Source organism: Myotis yumanensis, unplaced genomic scaffold, assembly GCF_028538775.1.
Source record: "Myotis yumanensis isolate MYYU_CA2020_CCGP unplaced genomic scaffold, mMyoYum1.0.hap1 SCAF_10, whole genome shotgun sequence".
In the NCBI taxonomy this organism is placed as follows: Eukaryota; Metazoa; Chordata; class Mammalia; order Chiroptera; family Vespertilionidae; genus Myotis; species Myotis yumanensis.
This window is the reverse complement of record NW_027223761.1, coordinates 40757978-40784346: the sequence shown is the minus strand read 5'-3', so window position 1 is coordinate 40784346 and position 26369 is coordinate 40757978. Positions and strand designations below refer to the sequence as shown.

General features: G+C 41.4%; 1 protein-coding gene across 1 annotated transcript; it reads right to left on the bottom strand.

Annotated features, from left to right (window-relative positions):
• Positions 1–14260: 14260 nt before the first annotated feature.
• OR52H1 (olfactory receptor family 52 subfamily H member 1) lies at positions 14261–15208 on the bottom strand. The gene has a single exon (XM_070426741.1). The coding sequence runs from the start codon at positions 15206–15208 to the stop codon at positions 14261–14263; it is 948 nt and encodes a 315-aa protein (XP_070282842.1).
• Between the last annotated feature and the right edge of the window lie 11161 nt (positions 15209–26369).

Genomic DNA, 26369 nt, shown 5'->3' with positions numbered 1-26369 from the left:
CAGCTACAGGATTGACTAAGACCTCTGAGTTTCCCCAGGCTTTTATCTCTGGTCCAAGTGAATAGTCTCACTAGGAGGGGGCACAGATTTCGACATCTAAACAAACTGAGGTTGGGAGAGGGTGTGGAGAAGGTAAGGGGATAAAGGGTGGGAGAGAAGGGTTGCGACAGACTGATGCCTTCAGATAGGGGGTGAAAATGAGTTTCTCACTACAAACAGGGTCTTTCTCATCCATCCCCGTGCTGAGATCTGCCCTTGTCCTGCTGGGCCACCTTGTCCAAACAGATTAAGGGAAACCTGATGCATTCTGTGGGGGCCTTGGAATGGGTCCCTTTCAATATGGATTATGGTATTTCCATCAGCCTTGAGGGAGGAAATACTCTAAGAGGAAATGCAACCCTAGCTGCTTCATCTTGAGGACAGAGCTATTAACTTAACCACGTGCCCTTGGATGAGGGCCAAGCTGTATATGTAGGGGGCTTGCTTCAGCAACACTGTACTGGTCTATTCTGTTATGTGCCCTGTCTCATCCCTAGAAATTTGTCTCCTCCGTGGTTATAGGCTCTTAAACATTTCTATGTCACCTCACTATTCAAACGCAGTCCCCTATCCAAAATCCTGATGCCAGCAGCCATCAGTGTCTGTCCTTCAGGAAAGTTCCTTCCTAGTTCTAACCAGCCACAGGAACCTGTTGAATCTTCAGTCCCCTGGCCTCCCAGCTGTGCTTCCTACAGAAAAGGAAGAGTTTGTGTCCTGAGTCCTGGATAAGAAGTCACAGTTCAGCCCTAACCGGTTTGGCTCAGTGGATAGAGCCTCGACCTGAGGACTCAAGGGTCCCAGGTTTGATCCCGGTCAAGGGCATGTACCTTAGTTGCGGGCACATCCCCAGTAGGAGGTGTGCAGGAGGCAGCTGATCAATGTTTCTCTCTCATCAATGTTTCTAACTCTCTATCCATCTCCCTTCCTCTCTATAAAAAATTAATAAAATATATTTTTTTAAAAAGAAGTCACAGTTCAGTGTCTCTGATGCTGCTATGCCTCTTAAGTACTTCTCACACCTACTCAAATACCAAAGTGGATGTCAGATTTTTCCATTGAGGAATTTTTTCTTTGTAGCTCTACTGTCTATATCCTTTATTACTTTCCAACTTCTCACTATAGCCCCAACTTCAGATATTAAGGGCACTCGGCATAAAGGCCCTCACTTACTCATCCCATGCTTTAGGGTCCCTTGCCCAGCATGCAATGCCTGGTAGGGAAAGGCATATGAAACCTACACTTCTAGGGAAATGGTTAGAAGCTTAGGTGAATGTATGACTCCAGGGAGACATGTCCTGTGCTTTGCTGGGAAATAATTGATGAGATATTATACCTAATCTTGCTTTACAGATTTTCACCCTCTGATTTCCTGCCCAAGACCAGGGATTCATTCTCCAATTCCTCCGGCCTGGTCTGGCTATAACCCTGGGGTCCAGAGGAACCACATAGATCATGGAGATAAGAAATGAGTTGGAAAACCTAAGCTGCATGAAATTGGACTCCTATCCAGATTCAGTGTCTAGGTGGGTGCTACTAGAACGTAAGGATAGGGGGAATGGAGAGAAGGATGGTGGAAGAACAGATAGAGCATGAATCATAAAACCTGGTGCTGGGGTCATCGTCCTATTATTTGGAAGCTGAAACTAGCTATCGGTACTAGTTGGGAAAGCAGGAGAAGGCTCAGTGTCTGAGCTAAGTGGGAAAACAGCTCAAGGAGGCAGCCATGGTATTGCCCACTGCCTTGCCTTCCAGAACCAACAGCTCTCCCCTATTTAGGTATTAACCACTCAGGTCAGAAACCAGATCAGTTTCTAGAGCTTTGTTCTATTTTATTCACATTTCCCCAGCCCCTTCTGTCTTCATCCCTTCAGCAAACATGGAGTCCCTGCTTGGTGTCACACAATACTTTCTCTCAGCTGCCCGTGTCCTCTGACATCCCTCCCCCCAGCTTTGATGTACCTCCCCCCAGCTCTGTGCACCTGAGTCATAGCCTGGCTGGTGTGGCTCAGTGATTGAGTGCCAACCTATGAACCAGGAGATCACAGTTCAATTCCCAGTCAGGGTACATGCCCAGGTTGCAGGCTCGAATCCCTGTGTGGGCCATGCACGAGGAAGCCGATCAATGATTCTCTATCATCATTGATGTTTCTTTCTCTCTCTTTTTCTCCTTTTCTCTCTAAAATCAATAAAAAAAAAATATTTTTTTAAAAAAATTTACTTCCTCCATTGATCAGTATAGATATCCATGTCCTGACTCAACTTGGTGGCTCTTTTCATTCTCTTTTGTCCATGGGAAAACTATTGGATTATGCAGAACTCAGTCTTGGAAAGTTCTGATTCCACTGAGGGTACAGCAGAGCATCCAGTTTAGGCTGCAATAGAAGCAACTGGGTTCAGTTCCGATGCCACAGTAACAGTGCAATTGGTGGTCAGGTTAAAATGGAGGCAGGAGGACCTTACTTATCTGGGTTTAAGTGGGTGAAAAACAGCCTGGAAGAAGGCTTTTCATGCTCCACCTAAAGACCACAGTTATGTCCTTGAACTTCGTGAGCTATAGCATCTGCTATTTTGACCTGGTCCTGGGCACTGAGGAACCTGGGGCAGGTGAACAGAGAAGAGGGTCTCTGTCCCTGAGTGATGTTATCAAGCCTCTGTGGGTGCTCGAGCTTTCTCTGCGGCACTGCTTCTGGGCCTTCTCTTACATCCCCACACTTCAGCTCTTGCAGAGAAGGTCAGGTAATAAGCCAGGCTAGACTTTTCTACATGGAAGTCTTGTTGGTTTAGAAACCAGAGCTTCCTTCTGAAGGATGAGGCTTCACCGAGTCATGGGGCCACTCTCACAATGGGAGCCCTTGTGGGCTCCTTTGAAGCTTGAGAACATTCTGTCAGGACCACAGGGCAGGCCCAGCCTTTACAAAAGAAGGAGGATATGTCAAACCCCTGAGAGCCTGAGAACTTGTCTCCCAAAACCACAGGGCAAGCACAACTGTACCCAGGCAGGGGCCTGGTAAGAAAGTTCTGTACTCAGGATGAGAGCCCTATTAGCACACTTCCTATTGGCAAAATTCCAGGAACAACTCCCCTGTTTCCCTCATGTTCACAGCCCCCACTTCTGCTCCTTCCATTTCCTCCCATAGGCTAAATGACAGGGAGGAGCAAGAATCCAGGACACACTTCCCACCTTCCAGCCTCAGCCTCTGTTCTGTGTTTGGTTCTCTACAGGCGCAGCTACACCCTTCTCATCGTCCACCTGCCTGCTTTGCTCTCCTTGCCTGCCCAGTCCCTCACCTCATCTCCAACCTCAACAAGGCCCAGCTTCCTCTGAAGGTCAGGAGTTCAGCAAAGGACACATTGAGGGAGGAGTAAGGTAGGCTCTCTGATCTCCCTGAGCTCCCAGGCACAGGACTGTCTCTGAGCTGTGTCTTGGAGTCCTGAAGCTTCTCCTTGATGGTGGTGTACTTCAAAGGTGTCACACTATAGTGTACCCATGTCTGTGATCAGGCAACTGATATACAGAACAGTTAGGGTCACATAAGGATGGGACCAGGAACAGGAGCTCCTGGATCTCAGTCTAGGACTAGTTCTTCTCCTGGAATTTTTGCTTGACTCCTCGATCGAAACAATTTTCTTCTTGACAGGAGAAGCTGCCTTTACAGCTCACACAGATTTGGCAGCTCTACTTGGCCTTGAGTTTCCACTCCCACTTTGAGGGAGCCCTCATTCCAGACTCCATTCATACTCCTTCTCCCTGGCATGAGCTTTTGGGGCCAATGGTGGTATACAGATCTACATGAACCAGTCATAGACTGTGACTTGTCTCCTACCATCTGCTACCTCCTCTCCCTGGGTTACAAGCCAGAGCTCATCACCTCCCTCTTTTTTTTCCATTGATCCTCTCAGGGGGTCTCTGGCTCCTCAGAGACATTCTACTCAGAATGAATCACATATTGTATCCTGCCTAAGGGACCTGAGGGACAAGGTATTCCCTCCAGGAAAGAATAGAACATCAAAGAACATGTTAAATGCATCAGGAAGTATTATGGGGGAAAAGAAGGCATTGGGAAAAAAGGTCAAGAAATAAACTCAGACAGGCCTGGGTGGCTCAGTGGTTGAGCATCAACCTATGAACCAGGCTGCCACAGTTTGATTCTTAGTCAGGGCACATGCCACAGATCAATGATTCTCTCTCATCATTGATGTTTCTATCACCCTATCCCTTCCTCTTTGAAATCAATAAAAGTATTTTTTTTAAAAAGAAATTAACTCAGACAGAAGCCTAGACTTGTTATATTACTTGGGATGAATAGATTAATCACTTTGAACTTTGATTTAAACAGAATATGTGGTCCCCACCCTGATTTTGGAGGAGGAGGTAGTTATGAGAGGGAAATGTAGTGCAAGGTTATATTTTTCTTGTTTCTATTTATTCTCACTTAAGCACAGTGGTTAAGATCCAGAGTGGGCTCTGAAGACTGATTATCAAGGTTGAAATCCTATTTCTGTTACACAGAAATTGTGTGACTTTGGACAAAATATTCAGTTTCTCTATGCTTCAATTTCCTTATCTCTAAATTCAGGGTAATAATAAATATGCCTAATTTACAGGAATATTGTAAGGATAAATAAAATAAAGTATGTAAAGCAATTCCATAGGACACAATAATGCCCGAAACACAGGAAATGCCTAACATGTGTTAAACAGTGTTGTTATTATTATCCTTAGCACTTTTATTACTCCTGGAGCCTTGTCCTTTTCCACTAAATTTCTAGTTCTCAATTTCATAATCTGATAAAATATTTTATTATATCTTTAAAAAGTAAGATGAGTTGGAGATTAAACTAAGGTTATTTGAAAGTAGAATGATCTTGAGTTTGAAAAAAAAAATGGTTAAAAGTTGGGCTGAAAGATTCAGATTTGATCAGATTAGACCCAAAAAAATCTCCCTTTGCCAAAGACCCAAGAAAAGTAGGTTGAGTACAATAGTGTATCTAAATAAAATGGGGAATTTGGTAGCATTGTCTTCTATTCCCTGTTCCCAGTAACCAACCTCACCAGTCCATGTTAGTCTGATCCAGGAATGGTGAGTCTGAGGAAGGGAGCGGTGACACCTTAGCCCAGTCCTCAAACTTAACAGCCACCTTAACCCTCCACTATACAGTCTCCTTTGCACCCCAAAATTGTTCTCCAAAAAGTAAGTCTGTTCAACTCCTTTCCATCAGGACAATGAGGCTTCCTGGAGCATCTCTTCAAGCATGGTCACTTTTAGAAGAACCTTCAGTGTTTGGCTCAATATGGAATAAATTCAGGTATGAAATGGGGGGAGACATTTTCCAGAGCCCCAAACTTTGTCTAGAATGTGACTGATCTTGGCTGATGAATTCCTTCTGATGTGACAGGAGCCTTTCACCTCATGCTGTGAAGATAGGATTGAAGATGAAGAATGGGCATCCAGCCTCTACCTGACCAACGCTGCTCCAGTCTCTGCCACTCCAGCCTGTCCATTCAGCAGTCGGTGCACCAGGGACCTAGAAAACCCAAAGATGCTCCTGTGATCAGCTGGGAGAGACCAGGTGCGGGTGAGAAGGATTGATGGGTCTCTTCTCTGAGTCCCTCAGGAGGTCATGGACACTGAGCCCATGGCAGAATGGAGGACCTACTAATGGCAGGTGTGAACTGTAAATGAGAAATTAGTTGAGGTCTGTGGTCATCTCTGCTGACTTTACTGGTCCCAGGATGTATATACCTGACACACTCGGGACCCGGGGAAAGGTAGAGACTGAACAGAGAGGTCTCTGCAGAGCCACTGAGGTGACAGCAGCAAATTCAGATGGAGATGTGTTTCACTCTAAGGACAAACCCAATTGAAATGGATAGTCATTATGATTTAGTATTGTTTCTGCCTCCTTAGCCTTATAAAGAAACAAAGCAACTCAGTGGAAAGAGCCTGGGAGATATATATATATATATATATATATATATATATATATATATATATAAATATTGATTTTTTACAGAGCGGAAGGGAGAAGGATAGAGAGTTAGAAACATCGATGAGAGAGAAACATTGAACAGCTGCCTCCTGCACATCTACTGGGGATGTGCCTGCAACCAAGGTACATGCCCTTGACTGGAATCGAACCAGGAACCCCTGAGTCCGCAGGCCGATGCTCCATCCACTGAGCCAAACCGGTCAGGGCAAGAGCCTGGGCTTTTGAATCCAGCAGACCTGGGTTTGAATAAGGCTCCTGTACTGCGTAACCTCGAGCAAGTACCTTAATTCTTCTACCTTTAATTTTTTTTCCTTTGTATGATGAGGAGTAGTGTATCTTCCCAAAAAGGTGCTTGTGATGTTTAGAGTAAAGCACCTAGCAGGGCACCTTGAGCTCAGGAGAATGAACCCAACATTATTCAAGGTAGTGTAACTTGGAAAGAGTCAGCTTGAGGACAAACTCTGCCTTTCTGACATACTTGCTGGATAAACATGGGGCAAGTATTGAATCCTAATAATAGCCATAGTTTCACAAAATCATTCTTTCCTAAAAAAAAAAAAAAATAGTACTTTTTTTTTACTGAAAGCAGGGGAAGATCTGGTCCATGAGTCATATAAAGCCAGTGAAATCATTTGGTTTGGCCCTGCCAAGGGATTAGGGGTGTGTTAATTAAATGTTTGACCAAAGATAGCAGGCTAATTTCTAAGTTGATAATTTTGTAATTATCCAAATGGCCCCTTATAATATCCAAATGGCCCTTATCAGAAAAAAGTTTCTCCACCCCTGACTTAGAAGGGCATAATAGAATGAGATAATGGCAAATGTTTGACAGTATGTCACCCACAGTTTATATTTGAATAAAATCAAGGGGGTTACACTATCATAGAATGAATTCACAATAATTCACAATTTACAAAAACAAAACAAAAAACGTATTATGCAATACCAGACCCTCCAAGAGTTGTATCTGAATGTCCCAAAGGCACCTCGATCCCAGTGGCTACCCCCTCCCCAAGATCCCAGTCTATCTCCCTATTCCCATAAGCCACACCTGTGTAGAGCAGAGTTGTCCTGGCTACTCCCACACCTGGCCCTGCTGATGTGACACGCCAGTCCTGTTAGCTTGCCTATCATTTGTCATCTGTCCTCAGGGGTAAAAACACTTAGAATGCTATTGTAATCATGTGTGTCTAATACTCTTGAGTAGTCTAAGCCCTTCTCATGTTGGCCTTTTCCTTGAGGAGTGTGTGTGTATACAGTATTATCTACAGTGTGTGAAAGTAGTTATTGAGATATGGCCCAGAGACCAAAAACAACAAGCCCACTGTGCAAATGTGATGATTAATTCCTGAGGGTTTTGAGTAAGGAACCCAACCTGCACTACTTTCTGTGGGGGGACCTGCCCTAAGCAGGCTGCCCATTTTCTAAAAACAACTTTGCACATTTAGGAACAAGTTAATGATAAGGAAGTCCAACTCACAGGACAAATAAGTAAATAAAGCTGGCAAAGTATTTTTATTGCAACTTGATGAATGCACTGGTATTAGTAGCCTAATAGTTATTTTATATGTGTGATTTCAGAGTGACAGTGATGTGAAGGAAGAGTTATACTTTCAACACTTTTGCTGACAAACCCAACTGACACTGAACTGTATATAAAACTATGAAGGATACAATATCAACCAATGTAATTTAGAGTTTAAGTTTGGTGTAAAAGTATGTTCTAATGGAACAGTGATAGGTACAGATAAACCTGCAGTAGCTACCAAGATTATAAATAACTTACATCAGAATGTAAACCAAAAAACTTGCAATGAAAAATAAAGTCTGCTAAATGGAATAATATATTTAGTGCTACAGAAAGAATGTAGAATTATAAAAATTAATGAGTTAAATTCAAGATTATTCTCTTTACTGCCACATGAAGAATTATGGTTATTATGGGGAAAAGTTATATTGAGATGTTTAAATAACGGGATGTACTTTTAATGTTTCTGGAAAATAATAAACCTTTTGACCCCACTTTTTAAGGGTGTAAATTGGATAGACATACTCTCTTATTTGACTATATTTGGTATTCTTAATACTTTCATGCAAATACTTTTCAATAGTGGAAAAATTTTAGAGGTACATATAGAAGTTGGAAGTTTGGAAAATCAGAGTTCCTTCATAATATTATGACATAATTCATAAAATAACAATAGTTTTTAATAAAATAAGTGATGAGCTATATATTATGCATCTGCAATATATATAAATTTAATAGAATGTTTTGAATTTTATTTTCCATCAAAACAAAATTCACACAAAGATTTTTAAATATTTAGATTCTATTTCTTTCATTGAAAGATCATTTGCCCTGGCCAGATGGCTCAGTTGGTTGGAGCATGGTCCCATACACCAAAAGGTGGCAGGTTTGATTCCTAGTCAGGGCACATACTTAAGTTGCAGGTTCGATTCTTGGTCAGGGAGCATACAGGAAACAACTGATCTCTCTCTTTCTCTCTCTCTAAAAAAAGACAAAACAAATAAACAAAAAAACCCCGCATATGTTTGGGTGAGGATTCAAAAGAAAGATATTTGAATTTAACTATAAAAATCTAAGATAAATTGTTGAAAGTGGCTACTAATAAGCATTGAACATGACTTATAAAAACATAGCTTTGCTTGCCTAATTTTTTAAATTGTCTAAACTTTTACATGTCTCCTTTTTCCCCAACTGACCCCCCTGCTAGCCATTCCTACTGTTTGCCTAATTTTAAATTAAAGATAATAATAAATGTTCTTAAAATGATGAAATTATTTTAGAATTATTTCTGCCATTTCTATTAATAGAGCTTTGTGAAACAGATTTGTCTAATATTTATACTAGGAGAGCAACACCTAACCAAACAAACACAGAGAAATGATTCAATTATAAATTAATGCCTACAAGTAGCACTGTCATGAATCCAAACTGTTAGATAAATTAACAAGAAAGATGCAAGTTTATTTGATACATTAAAAATGTCTAATAGTGATATATATGGTATTGCTTTAAAAAGTATGAGATTTTTACTATCCACTTACAATTTTTGTTTAATTAAAGAATGACAAAATGTCATGATATAACTTGAGTTCTCTACATTAATCACCTACATGCACACTTTCAAGAAACATTATGTACCATTTCTGTAAGTCTTTCATTTTTTCTGTGTTTATTTTGGGTTATAGTTTTGTAATATATTTTATGCCTTTTGAATATAGTTATAGAAATAAGATTTGTATGTGTTACCGTTATTTTTAAATTTTACTTTTCTAGTTATTTATTTTATTGTATTTTGTGAAAGTATTAATCTATAGTTTCTGTGAATTAAAAAAGTGGTTCTTCTTCATTGATAGTTTGAGAAGAACTTATATAAAGGCCTTTCTCTACATATTTACACAGATATGTACATCCACATTTGTTATCCAGTGGTTGCCTTCTGCAGAAAAAATAAGCTAGTATGATTGTACTGTGAATCTTCCTTCACTCTCTCTTCTGCATGTCCTCCAAAGTTAAGACTTGGAAATAAAATAGTGAAAAGCATAAATAAATAAATAGCCAATCTGAATATGCAGTCATATCACATTCTTGAATTAAATACTGCCAGAAATAAAGCTCCTATTTTTATATTCGTCTGCCTCCTATGCCTATGTTACAATTAGTTTGCAACAGGAAGTAAAGAATGTGTGATTAATTATTAGCTTTCAAGTGCCAACAATAGCATCAAGCTATGAGACAGTTCACAGACCTTATCTACTGATATTTTGGTCAGTTCCCTACATCCACTGAAGACTAGTTTTTGAGCTCCCACATTTTTCACTGCCCAACCCATACAACTCCCTGAATAATGCCATCATCACTAGAGATGGTTTCCCCCATCAACCTGGACTTGCAGATCTTTGAAACACATGGTTTCTCACCCAGTCTCAGGCAATCCCCTCTGGTGGCAGGTTCTGTTCCCCTTATTCTTGGAGCTCAAAGTTTTTGTGCTATTCTAGATAATCACAGAAATGAACTCCTCCAGCAAGCTTCCCTTGACTCCAAGAAATGGTTGATTAGGCTTCAATTGTGCTTCCCTAATACTCTACCCCTGTCATTGCAAATGTAAAATAATCTGAATAAATCTACACGTGGATTTCCTCCTTGGGCTAAACTATAAACCTCTTGATTGTTTGCAGCATGTGTACTTGCTTTACATCTCTACTCCCAGTTGTATGCATTTTCTTTTATATAACAGGTGCTTTGTGAATGCTCCTGGACTACAATTATGACATAAATTACTTGTAAATTTATTTTAATAATATAAGCTCAAAAATGGCAAATACAAGCCATTAAAAACCTCCAACTGCCTCTTTTCTTCTAAGGTAAGTGTTATAAATCTGTTTTGTTACTCATTTTAAATCCCCCTACATTATTCTTCTGAACACAATAACTATATCTAATTGTTGTTGGCATATGACATTAAGCATTTATGTAATAACTGGTCTAGGTACAAAGTGCAAGTATATGGCCAAGATGGGGCAAATAAGATGTCAGAGTGAGTGTGACTAAAGATCTAAAGAATGGTTAGATGTGGAAAATCTAGAAGAGAAGGTATAAGGAACATATTCATGATTCCTACTTCTTATAGAATAGCGTTAGTTCTAAATTATTGGTATGGGAAGATAGGTCAATTATCTTATTGATAGGGTCTTACTAGCTTATATCTAATATAAGAGATGTGGAATTCACAACAAGGAAAATATATAGGATGGGGCAATTTATGTGTGAGAAAATTACCTGCTGATTTTTGTATAATTATTCTTTTTGAATCTGAACCAAAACATGTAATTTCATTCATGGTCTAACAATGGGACAGACTATTTGCAACCAGTCACACTAGAAAGAGTCATTGCAAGCTGTGGTAGTAAATTTAAAATTGAAGGAAGAACACTAATCTGTTTTCTTCTCCCATAAATAATAAAGGGGAGGGAGCACTTTATTTTATTTTATTAGTTTTTTTTCCATTACATTTGACACTCGATATTAATTTTAGGTGTACAGCATAGTGAATAGATGTATACAACTTACACTGATCACCTTGATAAGTCTAGTGGATACCATACATAGTTATTGTAATATTATTGACTTTATTCCCTGTATTGTAGAGTAGGAGAGTTTTAAATGATAATGAGGGCTCAGATATGAACGTGATGTGTCCTAGATGAGAATGACAGTGGTAATTAGTAAATACACTAACATAACAACTAACATTAGAAAAGCATTTTAAAATCTGCAGAGCATATTCATCTACAGTGTTGTTGTTTTTTAATCCTAGTGTCGATCCCCTGAGGTAGGAGAGCAGGTAATGAAATGTATAAGGAAGATCATATATAAAAACTGAGATATAGAGTTACCAGCATAGAGTCCACAAAGCCAGAGAAATAAATGAACTCTCCTGGGAAGAGTAGAAAAATAATAACAGATAACTGGGCCAAAGACTGGGGTTGGAGGAGGAAATGGAGACAGTGCAAGAGACAATCCCTTCTTTTGTTGTTTTTCTAGGTATAAGCTTTGATGGAAGCCACTGGTGCGTGTCAGTGAATAATCAAGGGTTTGAGTTCCTACCAGAATGAAAGATGTATGTACTTTTAAATTATCTCGGTCCAGACTCTATTTATTTATTATTCCTTCAGTAAACTTTAAAAATATCAGCTGTTGGCCAATTCACATTCTCAGCAAAATGGAAATAACCACAAGAGAATAAGAGATAATCTCTTTGGATATTTGTGAGCATTTTTAGCAAGTTGGCACAGAAAGCAGAATCCTTGGTTAGTCAAATGTGGCTTAACTTAAGACAACTAGAATTCACAAAAACAATAAAAAACAGGCTCTGGCATTTTTTTGTCTTCCTGTAGAGTCTGATTTCACAAGAGTGAAGCTGCATTCAGTGCACTGGGAATATCACTGAAGGGATATCACTGCACTGGGGAGTAAGAGATTCTTGCCAGAAGCCAATTCCAGCATGTCAGCAGGGCTGAATCATCTGGGAATGGCTGATGGCATTCCCCAAAACCTGAAAGGGATGCATAAATGGTATCTTGCTGCCAGGCAGCTCAGGGCATTTTGATCTACATGTTATTGCCTCCTACTGGCCAAACACCTGAACAGCCGGAGGCATTTTCTCAAATCTGACAATGGCCTCTGTATAGGAAACTTGACCCTTTGAAGTGTATATCTCCACCTCGCCTTTGGACAAATTGTTAATAAAAAGCACGGGGTCCTGAGAGGAGGAGATCTTAGTTCCTTTTAGCTAAGCTCCTCTGACCCTCAAATGCCTTTGGAAATTATATTTTGTCTCTGGACTCTCTTACTTAAGTTACACACAGCCTTTCTCCAGATTGCTGAACCCTTCTTGATGTGGAACAAGAACCCCAGCATTAATGGCATCCCGAACTGAGACTTCCTGAACCCTTGCAGCACCAGCATATTCTATTCTGTCTATCTCCACATGTATGACTTCTTACTGTGTGCCTTGGAAAAGCCATTCTCACCGTATTCTGTGGTCTTCAGTTTCCTCTTCCAAGAATGAGATTTGGCTGATTCCATTCCCACAGGATCTGGCCCTGCTCCTCTTCACCCCTCATCCCATATTCCCATCTCACACTGCGCCACACACACCAGCCTCTTCTAACCTTCATTCATGTCACCTGCCTCCAGCCCAGGGTCTCTGCATCCCTAGTCTCTCTGCCATTGTTATCCTCATCCAGTTTTAGTGCACCGCTTTACTCAGCTCTATTTCTTATTGGTTATATTACTATTTTAAAACAATGAATATATTTATTTTCCTGCTCATGTGTTACTCTTCCCAGGATATAAGCTCCATAGAAGCAGGGCAGATCTTCTTTCATTATTATTGACTTCATATTCTGAATCCTTAGAGTAATGTTTGGAATATAGTATCTACTCAATAAATAATTTCCAGATGATATATATATTTTTAATTTATTGGCAGTACTCTATATCTTTTTTTTTTATCATAGCATATAGTATTTGCTCACTTCTAATGCTTGTGACATTTGGATGCATCTGACCATGAATGTTATTTTATTATAGTGTTGCCCTCCTCATCCGCTTCCTCACTGCAGAAGTGTGTCTTGTAATTGACTTTGTCTTACAATCAAGAAAGTACATTCTATAGATGAGAACTCCACTAGTCCTCTGGACAATGGAGTGCATTTTTAACTTCAGTGTTCCAATGAACTACCTTGAAGTCTCATCTATATATAATGAGGAAGGGGACTGAGGTTTTTTTAAGTGCCCACAATGACAAATCCAGTTCTTTTTTTTAAATGTATTTTATTGATTTTTTACAGAGAGGAAGGGAGAGATAGAGAGTTAGAAACATCGATCAGCTGCCTCCTGCACACCTCCCACTGGGGATGTGCCCGCAACCCAGGTACATGCCCTTGACCAGAATCAAACCTGGGACCCTTCAGTCCGCAGGCCGACGCTCTATCCACTGAGCCAAACCAGTTTCGGTGACAAATCCAGTTCTTTGCCTAGATCTCCAACTATTTTATGTCCAACTGGGGAGCTCATTTCCCCAATGTGTCTTGGGGCCTGGAAGCTACTCTCCTCTCCCAGCACCAGTGCCAATACCCCTGGCATTGATAAATATACTACTTCTCTCATTTCCATTACAAAACTGCTGATAGAAGTCATAGCTTATAGCATAATTGTACTGAAAATGTTTTGTGTGCAGGGGGATGGGACAGTTAAAGGGATTTACAATGAAGTATAACATGGAAACTAATTAGAATAAAATATTATTATAAATATCCTAAATCCATCTACTAATCCCCTAAATAAGAAATTTCTGATTGATATTTTTACTTTTAGTCTCTGTTCTTCAGTGTCTCTGTCTCACTTAACACATTTTCTTTCTCCAAAACTGTAAGTCTCAATTTTCAATTTTTTTTTATTTGGAATAACTCAGATCTGTATTTTCATCTCCTTTTTCCTGATCATATCTAGTAAAATTTCCACAAGCAAACAACTCATCAAGTAATTTTTCTACATAGAATCATCTCGTCTATAGAGGTCATACCATTTTCTTGGTATGCAAAAGTGCCTGCAGGTGGTTCTTACTTTCAATAGTGTTTGCTTTTATAAGTCTTGCTACAATAATACACTATACACTTATCCTAACTTTTCTATTGTGCATTATTCTATACCTTTGGTAGGAAACAAAAGTATGAACTTATCTCTGATCTGTTTGGTCTTCACTCCATAGACAATGGGGTTGAGTGCAGGTGGGATAACTATATAGAGGTTGGCAAACATGATGTGGAAAGTACGTGAAACATTATGTCCAAAGCGATGAGCGAGGATGGAGAAAAAGGCAGGTGTATAAAACATGAGGATGACACAGACATGGGAACCACAGGTACCAAGTGCCTTCTGCCGGGCAGCTCTGGAAGGGAGGCAAAAAACAGCACAGAGAATAAGAGTGTAAGAAATGGCAATGAGAATCACATCTGAGATGACTGTCATGATGGGAACACAAAAGCCATACCAGATGTTGATGGAGATATCAGCACAGGCCAGCCGGGCCACACCTATGTGTTCACAGTATGTGTGGGGTATGATGCGTGTCCGACAGAAAGGCAGGCGTGTGAGCAAGAATACAACTGGCAAGATGATACAGAAGCTTCGAAAAGAGATGCTCACAGAAATTTTGATGATCATCTTTGGGGTCAAGATAGTGGTGTATCTTAAGGGAGAACAGATGGCCACATAGCGATCAAATGCCATGGTCATCAGGATGGCTGAATCCAGGACAAAACTATAGTGGAGGAAGAACATTTGTGTGAGGCACCCTGGGAATGTAATTTCTCGAGCCCCAAGCCAAAAGATACTGAGTGTTTTAGGAACACCAGCTGTGGACAACATGAGGTCAGTCATAGCCAGCATGGAGAGAAAGAAGAACATGGGTTGGTGAAGGCTACGCTCCACAGCGATGAGGTAGAGAAGGATGCAGTTTCCCACCACAGCCACGATATAGATGATACAGAAGGGAATCCCAATCCACACATGGGATTGCTCCAGGCCTGGAATCCCCACCAGGATGAAGGGTCCTGGGTTGTAACTGCTCAGGTTGAAAGTGATCATGACAGATCAAGATGTCCCGGATCCTGAGGACAGAGGGTGGTAGAAGATAGTTAAGAGTCACTTGGGTCACTCTCGCCTGCAACCATTCATCATTTATCAATTCCTAAAGATAAACTGATCATATAGTTTATTATCCCAAATAGGAATGTTTGACATGAATAAAGGTTTATATCATAATAATGGCAGGTAAACCATGATTGTCTTAGATGTATTTGGAATGTATGATTGCTCTACATAAAAAGAATATCTTCTCTTTCTTCCTGCTGATTTAAACATAGTTTGCATGACTTTATGGACATTATTGGTTAAGATCTGCTTGTCTGTCATTGTGGAATATCGATCTCTGCCTCAGGACAATTACTCATAACTACCTGGTGACTGTGGTTCTTAGGTTTGTAAGGTCAACAACCCCTTATTGCCATTCAAAAACCTAAGTCAGCTTAAAAAACACCAGCTGAGTTCCAAATCAGGGTTGTTGTTTTTTCCAGTGGTTTAAAAAACACTTATTTGGAATGTGGCATTTTTTAACAAAATAAAATAAAAATAGTCATTCTCAGAAACAAATCTCTTTATAAAGTTAGTAAAGTGGTGATTATATATACTTAAGAAGTCACAAGTAAACATTTTGTTGTTTTTATTTTTTGCCTTTTTATTTTATTGTTTAAAGTATTACAAGTAGTAGTACATATGTCTTGTTTTTGTCCCATTGACCTCCCACCGACCCGCCCCCCCCCCCCCAAGCACATGCCCTCACCACCCCCGCCCCCAGTGTCTTGTGTCCATTGGTTATGCTTATATGCATGCATACAAGTCTTTTGGTTAATCTCTTACCCCCCCCCTCCAACCCTCTCCTACCTTCCCACTGTAGTTTGACAGTCTGTTCGATGCTTCTTTGCCTCTGTGTCTGTATTTGTTCACTGTATCTGTGTGGCATTTATCTTTCACTGACTAGCTTATAACTCAGTTTTAAATTAGAAACATTTTTCTATAGCTGAGGTTGGTGAGCTCTTGCTCTTTCTCATGCAAAATAATAAAAATCAAAAATTAGTTTCCAGAACCCTATATGCTATACAGCTGTATAACAATCTAATCTTTTGGACTTAATGGCACTAGTAGTCGAAATTGCTGGCCAAAAGAAGGATTGTTTCCTTGTCAATACATATTCTTGAAATAGACGATAGACTTCCAGTACACATGCTTTCTCAGATACAGGCACATACTTAATACTTAAAACCCCAAATATACTCTGAACTATATTTACATTCTCTCATACATTTTACCATCATATGTTTACCTTACATTATCTTACACAAACATAAACAACCCTTCCTCTCTCTCTTTCTCACTCTCTCTCTCTCTCTCTCACACACACACACACACGCACACACCAGATACATAGATACGTATGCACTGCACACACACACACACACACCAATGAAATCACACCAGACACATATGCACTGCACACACACAACAATGAAATCGTAATCAAAATATTCTATGATTAGATTTTGGATTTTGGCACTTCCATTGCTATGTAACAACTGCCCAAAACCTTTACTTGAAAAATTTTACTTTTAAAGACTAGTCCCCAATACCTGCTTCCTTCTCAAATACATAGAACACTATTAATAATCTTCAGATAACAAACTGTACAGCAAGGCCAGAGGTTCCCAAGATCAGAACTAAGAGGAAGCTTATGATGGCCATATGCCTCAGATTCCAAATCTGACAATGACATAACTCATCTTCAAGCTTATCTCTACCACTATTTTGAATCTCATTCTTAGGTCCAGCTCACCATACCTTCCATCTCCCAGATCAATACTTAATTTCTCCAGTCTTCTGCTTTGCCAAATGAGGAACAGGTTGCTCTTTTCTTTTCTTTATGACCGTCCCTTACCTATAAATACAAACACTTTTCTTACAGCAACTCAAAACCTTCCTCTACTGTGTCTTCATAATTCAGAGGTTTTAGGTTCTGGGAACACAGCTCAGAGTTCAGGCAGTGGGCCAGGCAGTCCAGTCTCCATCTGCTGAGTATCTTTTATCATAATAATGGCAGGTAAACCATGATTGCAGTTGTGTTTGCATGTGTGCCTATCACATCACTAGGTTTTGAGTCCATGCTCTCACTTACTAGATAAAATTCTCCAATTTAGCTTCATGTTGGCTCTCTTGTCCATTTGGGTTCCCACGCTCATCTATTGCCAACAGCCAAGATCTGATTGGATTGCTGAAACCTCTCTTCTGGGCTCCTTACTTACTCCAACAACATATGGCATCAGCCCCCTAAAATTATATACTTTGAATCATAGCTCTTCCAGCTTGTCTGAGGTCATCCTTCTTTTATACACATGTGAAGAAGTCTTCTCTAGCTTTTATATTTTTATGCACTCAGACGCAATAGATGTTTATACAGTCATTCAAAAGTACATACAAACATACATGGGCACACGTAAAGAAAGATAATCTGAGGTTTATCATTCTACAACAAATTCACAATGTGGGGCAATCTACACGACAGTCTGGTTTTGCAATAAGTCAATAACATTAAAAAGAGATGGGGCTTAAATGAGGAAAATGCAATTCTTGACTGGATTCTGATTAAATAAGCCAGGTATAAAAGAAAAATAGTGTATAATTCAGTAAATTTAAATATGAAGTAGGTATTAGATGATATGAAGTAATTAGTATTATTTTTATTAAACGTGATTATGTTATTATGATATAGACACACATACACAATTGCCCACAGTATCTTAATAAAATATTTGCAAAGAGTATGTGTTCTGGAGCCAGAACAGTAGGCACTTTAATACCAGTTCCATAATTGACTAGCTGTGTGAACTTGGAACTTGGGCAAGCTTACTTGAACTATATGATCCTTGGGCTCCTCATTTTCAAAAAGGGTCCAATATTTCTAATTTTTGCTGTTATTATTAAGATAAAATAAGACACTCTCCAAAAAAACATTTTAGTGTAGTACCTGGCACATAATAAGAATATAATTTTTTAATTATTTTTATTAAATTATATTTTATATCATCAGTATTATTACTAGAAGTTAAACCACAGAGTGAAAAAAAAAAGAATCAAAATAGACAGATGCATAAAAACTAAGGGCACCCCAGGGCACACACAAACCCACAGACTTAATTCCACTCTTAAGTTAGGGCTACAAGTCCTTGTCAGATGTTTGATAGAGATATTGCCTGACAACTTACAATGGCAATTCTTAACCCAACTATATAATTGTCCATTTATTCTAATCTTTTGATTCCCATTGATGGAGCATATACAAGTACTGGAGAGCATGCCCTTGGCTTATAGTTGGGAGTTGCCCAAGAAAGAAAGCTTTAGTACTTAGTTCCTGGCTCCTAGAAAGTGAAACACAGAGTTTTTCATTCCCTCCCCATTTCTCTCCAAATCTGAGTCCAAACAACATCCCTTGGAACAGCCAGGACTCACCTAATCTCCAATAGAGCCAAATAGAGAGAAGAAAGATTGTGCTGACCAGCACACAGAAGATCTACAAGAGGGGCAGAGCCACCAAACAAAGAAATAAATGAAGAGGAGAGGAAGGGACTGATGGGCAGGTGATTCCCTGCTCATTTATTTTTTCTGGTAACTGCTCAACATGGGGAAGAGGTAGATAGTGAGGGCCTGAGGGACCCTGACTCTCAAGGGAAGAGTATAAAGAAGCTTATGTAAATCCTGCCCATGATTGTGCACTAACATTGCATCAGGGTCAATGCATTTTAGGTTTTGCATTTGCACGTGAGATGATGTGCCTGTGGGTGTGCAGTTGTGTGTGCATGTGTGCCTATCACATCACTAGGTTTTGAGCCCATGCTCTCACTTACTAGATAAAAGACTTTGGACAAGTTTTCTATAAAAATGTGATCATCTAATTCCTACCCATTAAGGTTATATAAGGATTGACAAATTAACTAGGACAGAACGTGTGAAAATCAATAACACAGTGCATCCATTAAAATTATTCAATGTCCCACTGCAAGATAGTCTTATATTGTTTTTCAGAGTGAGGCCCCAGGCACTACACTAATAAGCTCTACAGTGGAGTCTTGTACTCTTTATGTTTCCCTAGAAGACCAGCAGATATGTGGGTGTAAGCATAAAGGATATGCAGCTCAGCCTCCAGCCCACACTTAGGACTTAATGAGGAAATTGGTTCAAATGTGCTTTTGATCAATACTGAGGTGACCTCTAGTGGAAAAATATAGAATTTATATATTCTAAATTCCAGGTCAAGATAAAAGCAAATAAATAAGCAACCTCCATAGCAAGAGTTCATTGTTCCTGAGAACATTTAATATAGTACACAAATCTAAGGCTCTACATGAAATCACTTCTATAATTCTCTTAACAACCCTATGAAATAGGTAAAACATTTATACAGTTTTAAAGATGTAGAAACTGAGGCAGAGAGATATTAAGTAGCTTACCAAAGGTCACACCATAAGAAAATGGTAGAGCTGAGGATCCAATGTAAGGAGTCCTAGACTCCTGTGCATATAACCAAAACTCTCTATGGAGTTTTGTAATGTACATGGTATATTGATAGCAAGTGATATAAAATTAACTCACATAAAGGAAACTTAGAAAACTGACTATATGTGACAAATTAACAGCATAAAATCAAGCACAACACTTAGGTTACAATTATAGATTGTTTGAACTTCCTAACACTGAAGTCTTTTAAAATAAAATCTGATTATATGTTGCTCACCTGGGAAAGATCTAAAACAGACAGACAAGTGTACTTCAGACAATTTTAAATATAAAGGTGGGATATAAAACAAATTGTAGACACAGACAATAGTATGGTGGTTACTGGAAGGAAGGGGGTGGGGAATGGTAAAGGGTAAAGGAGGCCAAATATATGATGACAGAAGATTACTTGACTTTTGGTGGTGGGGACACAGTACAATATACAGATTATGTATCATAGAGATGTACACTTGAAAATTATATCATCTGATTAACTATTATCACCCCAATAAATTTAATAAAAATAAATAAATATAAAGGAAGAAGCCTAGCATAGTAAAAATCAGAAAAGGGAAAATTAAACTTAAAAAATATCAAGTGAAGCAAAAGATACTTTGTACTATTAAAAGAAACTCACCTAATGAACATGTTGTCATATTCAGATGTCTCTTCTTGGCACTCTGATTTTAAATATATAAGTACATAAATAAATAAATTTTCCTCTTTTTAAAACATATTTTCAGACGCATGCAAAAAAGTGAAACTAGACCACCAACTTACACCATACACAAAAATAAACTTACACTGGACAAAGGACTTAAATGTAAGACCGGAAACCATAAAAATATTAGAGGAATCCACAGGCAGCAAAATCTCAGATATATGCCTTCACTGACACAGCTCCTAGGACAGTGATGGCGAAACTATGACACGCATGTCAGAGGTGACACGCGAACTCATATTTTTGGTTGATTTTTCTTTGTTAAATGGCATTTAAATACATAAAATAAATATCAGAAATATAAGTCTTTGTTTTACTATGGTTGCAAATATCAAAAAATTTCTATATGTGACACGGCACCAGAGTTAAGTTAGGGTTTTCAAAATGCTGACACGCCAAGCACAAAAGGTTCGCAATCACTGTCCTAAGACAATGGAAACTAAAGAGAAAATAAACAAATGAGACTACATCAAAATAAAAAGCTTCTGCACAGCAAAAGAAACCATCAACAAAACAACAAGAAAACTCACTGCATGGAAGAATATATTTGCCAATGATATCTCCGATAAGGGTTTAATCTCCAATATTTATAGGGAACTCATACAACTTAACAAAAGGAAGACAAACAAACCAATAAAAAATGGGCAATGGACCTAAATAGATACTTTTCAAAAGAGGACATAAGGAAAGCCAAGAGACATATGAAAACATGCTCAAAGGCACTAATCATCCGATAGATACAAATCAAAATGACAGTGAGGTACCATCTCACACCTGTCAAAATGGCTATCATCAATAAATCAACAAATGACAAGTGCTGGAGAGGATGGGGAGAAAAAGGAACCCTCGTGCACTGCTGGTGGAAATGCAGATTGGTGCAGCCACCGTGGAGAACAGTATGGAGTTTTTTCAAAAAACTAAAAATGGAACTCCCATTTGACCCAGTGATCCCACTTTTAGGAATATATCCCAAGAAACTAGAAACACCAATCAGAAGGGATATATGCACCTCTATGTTCATAGCAGCACAATTTACAATAGCTAAGATTTGGAATCAGCCTTAGTGCCCATCAGCAGTTGAGTGGATTAAAAAACTTTGGCACATCTACACAATGGAATACTACGCTGATGTAAAAAGGAAGAAACTCCTACCATTTGCAACAGCATGGATGGAGCTGGAGGGCATTATGCTAAGTGAAATAAGTCAGTCAGAGAAAGATAAATATCACATGATCTCACTCATTTGTGGATTATAATGAGCAACATAAACTGATGAACAAAAACAGATTTAGAGACAGAGAAGCATTGATCACATGCTCAAACCTCAGAGGGAAAGTAGGGGAGGGGAGGGGTAAGGGGAAGAGATCAATCAAAAGACTTGTATGCATTCATATATATATATATATATATATATATATATATATATATATATACACACACACACATACATATATACATATATATATGTATATATATATATATTATGCAAATTAGGCAGGGACGCCATAATGGTCACGACCAGCTCAGGAGGAGGGGCCAAATGTGGGCCCGGAGCCTGAGAGAATAACAGACAGGGCAGCCCACACCTGGCCCTAGCGGCCTGTGGTGCAGCTGCTGGGGCCAGATGCCAGCCTGGAGCTGGAAAGAACAACACACAGGGCGGTCCACCCCTGGCCACAGAGCCGGAGAGGACAGCATGCAGGGGGCCGGAGCGGAGATACAAACCCGCAGGAGGGCCTGGCCCCCAGCAGCCCACGGCCACGGTATCAGTCCTGCCTCTGCTCAGGACCTGTAGAGGAAACACCTTTTCTGACTGCTCATTGGCTAAGCTTGCAGTACACCACTTGCTTGGGTAATAAGAATCCAAGAAGGTGATCTAGGGTTTTTCCACCTCACTCCTGGAGGAAAAACCAAAGGTCCACTTCTGGAGGGGCTAAGAAATGTCATATCCTGCCCTAGCTGGTTTTGCTCAGTGGATAGAGCCTCAGCTTGTGGACCGCAGGGTCCAGATTTGATTCTAATCAAGGGCATGTACCTAGGTTGCAGGCTTCTCCCTGGCTGGTGCCCAGGTCAGGGCTCATGCAGGAGGCAACCAATTGAAGTGTGCCTCTCACATTGATGTTTCTCTCTGTCTTTCCCTCTCTCTTCCACACTCTCTAAAAATCAATGGAAACATATCTTCAAGTGAGGATAAAAAAATAAAAAAAAGAAATGTCATATCCTATGAAAGAGACATCTTGAAAATGCCTAAAGAAAGTTGTCATTTTTTCATGGTGAAGCGACGAGCCCGTGTTGATGAAAACACCTTGGCAGTTGCAGAGGTCAGCAGTGGCAGCAGCAGTGGGGTGATGGGGGCGGCGTCTTCCCCTGATCAGCTGGTCACCTCCCGCAGAGGGAGGCCAGACTGTGGCTTAGGCCCGTTCCCTATGGGGAGAAGGCCTAAGCCATCAGTAGGACATCCCCTGAGGGTTCCTGGACTGTGAGAGGGGGCAGCCTGGGCTGAGGGACCCCCCCCCCCCCCTGCTCCACCCAGTGCATGAATTTCATGCACTGGGCCTCTAGTATAAGCATAAGCAATGGATGCAGACAACAGGGTGTGAGGGTGAGGGTGAGGGCAGGACTGAGGGGATGAGGGGAAAAGGGGGAATAAGGAAAAATTTGCAATACCTTAATTAATAAAATATATATATATATATATATATTTTCCGCAGGCCTCCTAATTCTCTTGATTCTTTGAAAACACATATCTAGCTATAGCAAGTTTAACAACCTGTCACTCACTTATCCAAAACCTTTTCCTCAAGTAGCACAACATCCTGCATGATGTTATTTTGTTACTGAAAGTCAGCCACCCAATTCCAAGGCCATATCTTGAAGATACTATAATCCAAAATTAGCTAACCTCATACTCACACAGTTAGACATTTTACTTTGGTTCTATTCAATTGTATTATTCCATTATTCCTAATTTATTCTTCAACAACCTCGAGCTCTCTAGGAAAGTGAATTTTCCACTATTCATTCATTGCCCAGGTGTCTTTGCATTCCTCTTTATCTAAGTTAAAGATAATTCATCATTTCAACCATTCCTTTAAATAGAGGCCTGGTGGATGAAATTCATGCACGGGGGGGGGGGGGGGGGGGGGTGAGGGGGGGGGGGTGTTCCTTCAGCCCAGCCTGCACCCTCTCCAATCCAGGACCCCTCAGGGGATGTCCGACTGCCGGTTTAGTCCCAATCCTGGGAATCAGGCCTAAACCGGCAGTCGGACATCCCTCTCGCAATCCGTGACTGCTGGCTCCTAACTGCTCACCTGCCTGCCTGCATGATTACCCCTAACTGGCCCCCTTGCCAACCTGATCACACCTAACCACCTCTGCCTGCTGACCTGATAGCCCCTAACTTCCCCCCCCAAGGGCCTGGTTGCCCCCAACTGCCCCACCCTGATAGCCTGATTGCTCCTCACTGCCCCCCCCCTGCTGACCTGGTCACCCCACACAGCCTGCTGTTCAGTTGTTTGGTTGCCACTCATGGCCCCCCTGCCTGCCTGGTCACCCCCACTGCCACCCCCACTGGCCTGGTTGCCCCTCACTGCCCCTCCTGCTGGCCTGGTCACCCCTCACTGCGCCCATACCTGCTGGCCTGGTTGCCCCTGCATGGGACTGAGGGACCCCCTCCCCTGCTGTTCAGTAGTTTGATTGCCCCTCACAGCCCCCCTGCCCCCCTCCCCGCCCTCTGGCCTGCTGCTCAGTCATTTGGTCATCCCTCACTAACCCCCATTGGCCTTGTCACCTCTCTCATCCTGTTTGGTCATCCGTTTGATTGTTTCAGCCCCTGGTTCTTTATATCTACACTAATAAAAGAGAAACATGGTAATTAGCATACGACCGCTACCCTTCCCATTTGCTAATCAGCATATCCTTATGCAAATTAACTGTCAGCCAAGATGGCGGCTGGCAGCCAGGCAACTGGAAGCGAACATGAGGCTTGCTTGCTCCAGTGACTGCGGACTCCAACGTTCCCCGCTTAACTTGCCGGCCTCTCAGCCGCAACTCTAAGCAACTATGTACTATATTGCGAATATAGAAGCTAAACAAAATCCCAGAAACCGGCTTTCAGTCAGCTCCGGACCGCAACATTGTATCGATGTTTTCAGCAGCGAGGCCTCAGAGCTAAAGCTGGCCCAGAATAAAAAAAAAAAAAAAGAAAGAAAAGAAAACAAGGAGCGGTTGGGAGCTTTTAGTCACCTCCCAGCCGGAAAACAGCCCTCAGCCCCTCAGCCAGCCTGGCCAGGCACCCCAGTGGGGACCCCACCCTGATCCAGGACACCCTTCAGGGCAAACCAGCCGGCCCCCACCAGTGCACCAGGCCTCTATTCTATATAGTAAAAAGGTAATATGCCTCCCGGCACCAGGATCAGTGGAGCAGTGAGGCTCCCGGCACCGGGATCAGCGTGACAGGGAGCAGCACCCAAACCCCCTGATCGCCCTGCGGCTCTGTGTGTGACAGGGGGTGGGGCCACAACCTCCCTATCCGCCCTGCTCTGTTCATGACAGGGGAAGGCGCCCCAACCCCCTGATCAGCCCTCTCTATGCCTGATAGGGGTCAGCTCCCCAATCCCCTGATTGCCCTGTGGCTCTGTGTTTGACAGGGTGCAGCGCACCAACCCCCTGATCGGCCCTGCTCTGTGTGTGACAGGGTGCAGCGCCCCAACCCCTCCCCCACCCCCACGGGCCCTGCTCTGTGTGTGACAGGGTAGAGCCATAACCTCTCCATCGGCCCTTCCCCGAGTGTGACAGTGGCGGTGCCCCAACCCCCTGATCGGCCCTGCTCTGTGGGTAATAGAGGGTGGCGCCCCAACCCCCCTTCAGGGGCCTTGCTCTGTGTGTGACAGGGTAGAGCCATAACCTCCCCATTGGCCCTGCCCTGAGTGTGACAGGGTGCAGTGCCCCAACCCCTTGATCCGCCCTGCTCTGTGTGTGACAGGGGGGAGCTCCTCAACCCCCTGATCGGCCCTGCTCTGTGCGTGACAGGGGGTGGCACCGCAACCTCCCCATGGACCCTGCCTTGAGTGTGACAGGGGGCGGTGCCCCAACCCCCCAATTGGCCCTACCCTGAGCGTGACTGAGGGTGGCATCACAACCTCCCGATCTGCCCTGCTTTGTGCATGATGGGGCGGCGCCCCAACTCCCCAATCAGCCCTGCTCTGAGCCTGACCAGGGGCTGCACCTAGGGATTGGGCCTGCCCTCTGCCACCTGGGAGCAGGCCTAAGCCAGCAGGTCGTTATCTCCCAAGGGGTCCCAGACTGAGAGAGGCCACAGGCTGGGCTGGGCCCCACCCCCACAGTGCACAAATTTTTGTGCACCGGGCCTCTAGTATATATATAGATAGATAGATAGATTGTTTTACTTGCTATACCAACTTTCTACCATATATGTGAAATAAAACTCAGTTCCTAGATTAATAAACCTAATGTCCCACAGCTTATTAGTGGAAGAGCGCCCTGGTCATTAAGTATTCAACTTGGTTTTAAACATTACCATGAGCAGCTCCTGCTTCATTAACATCTACATGGATTGAGCACATCAATCACTATCTCTTGGCACCGAATATTTTCCCATGATGTTCCAAGCTCCTGTGTAAATCAGCATCTCATGGGTTTTCTCTCCTATCAAACATCCTAGGGAATTTGGCTTCAGTCTTTTTTTGGGGAGTGAAGTGCCGAAAAGACACGTGAACTGGAGAAACACATACCCCATTTTAATCTGGTCTCTTCTACTATTTAGCTGTGGGACATTGGGACATATCTCATAAGTTTATATATTTTTTTAACTCCCTGAAGGAATTCTTTCTTTTATGATATTTTTCAAAATTAACTTGAATAAATATACCTATGTGTGTGTATGTGTGTGTAACTATAAGTGTG

What these genes read in the sequence shown, in the direction of transcription:
- OR52H1 (XM_070426741.1), bottom strand. Translation starts at nt 15,208, where the DNA reads ATGATCACTTTCAACCTGAGCAGTTACAACCCAGGACCCTTCATCCTG.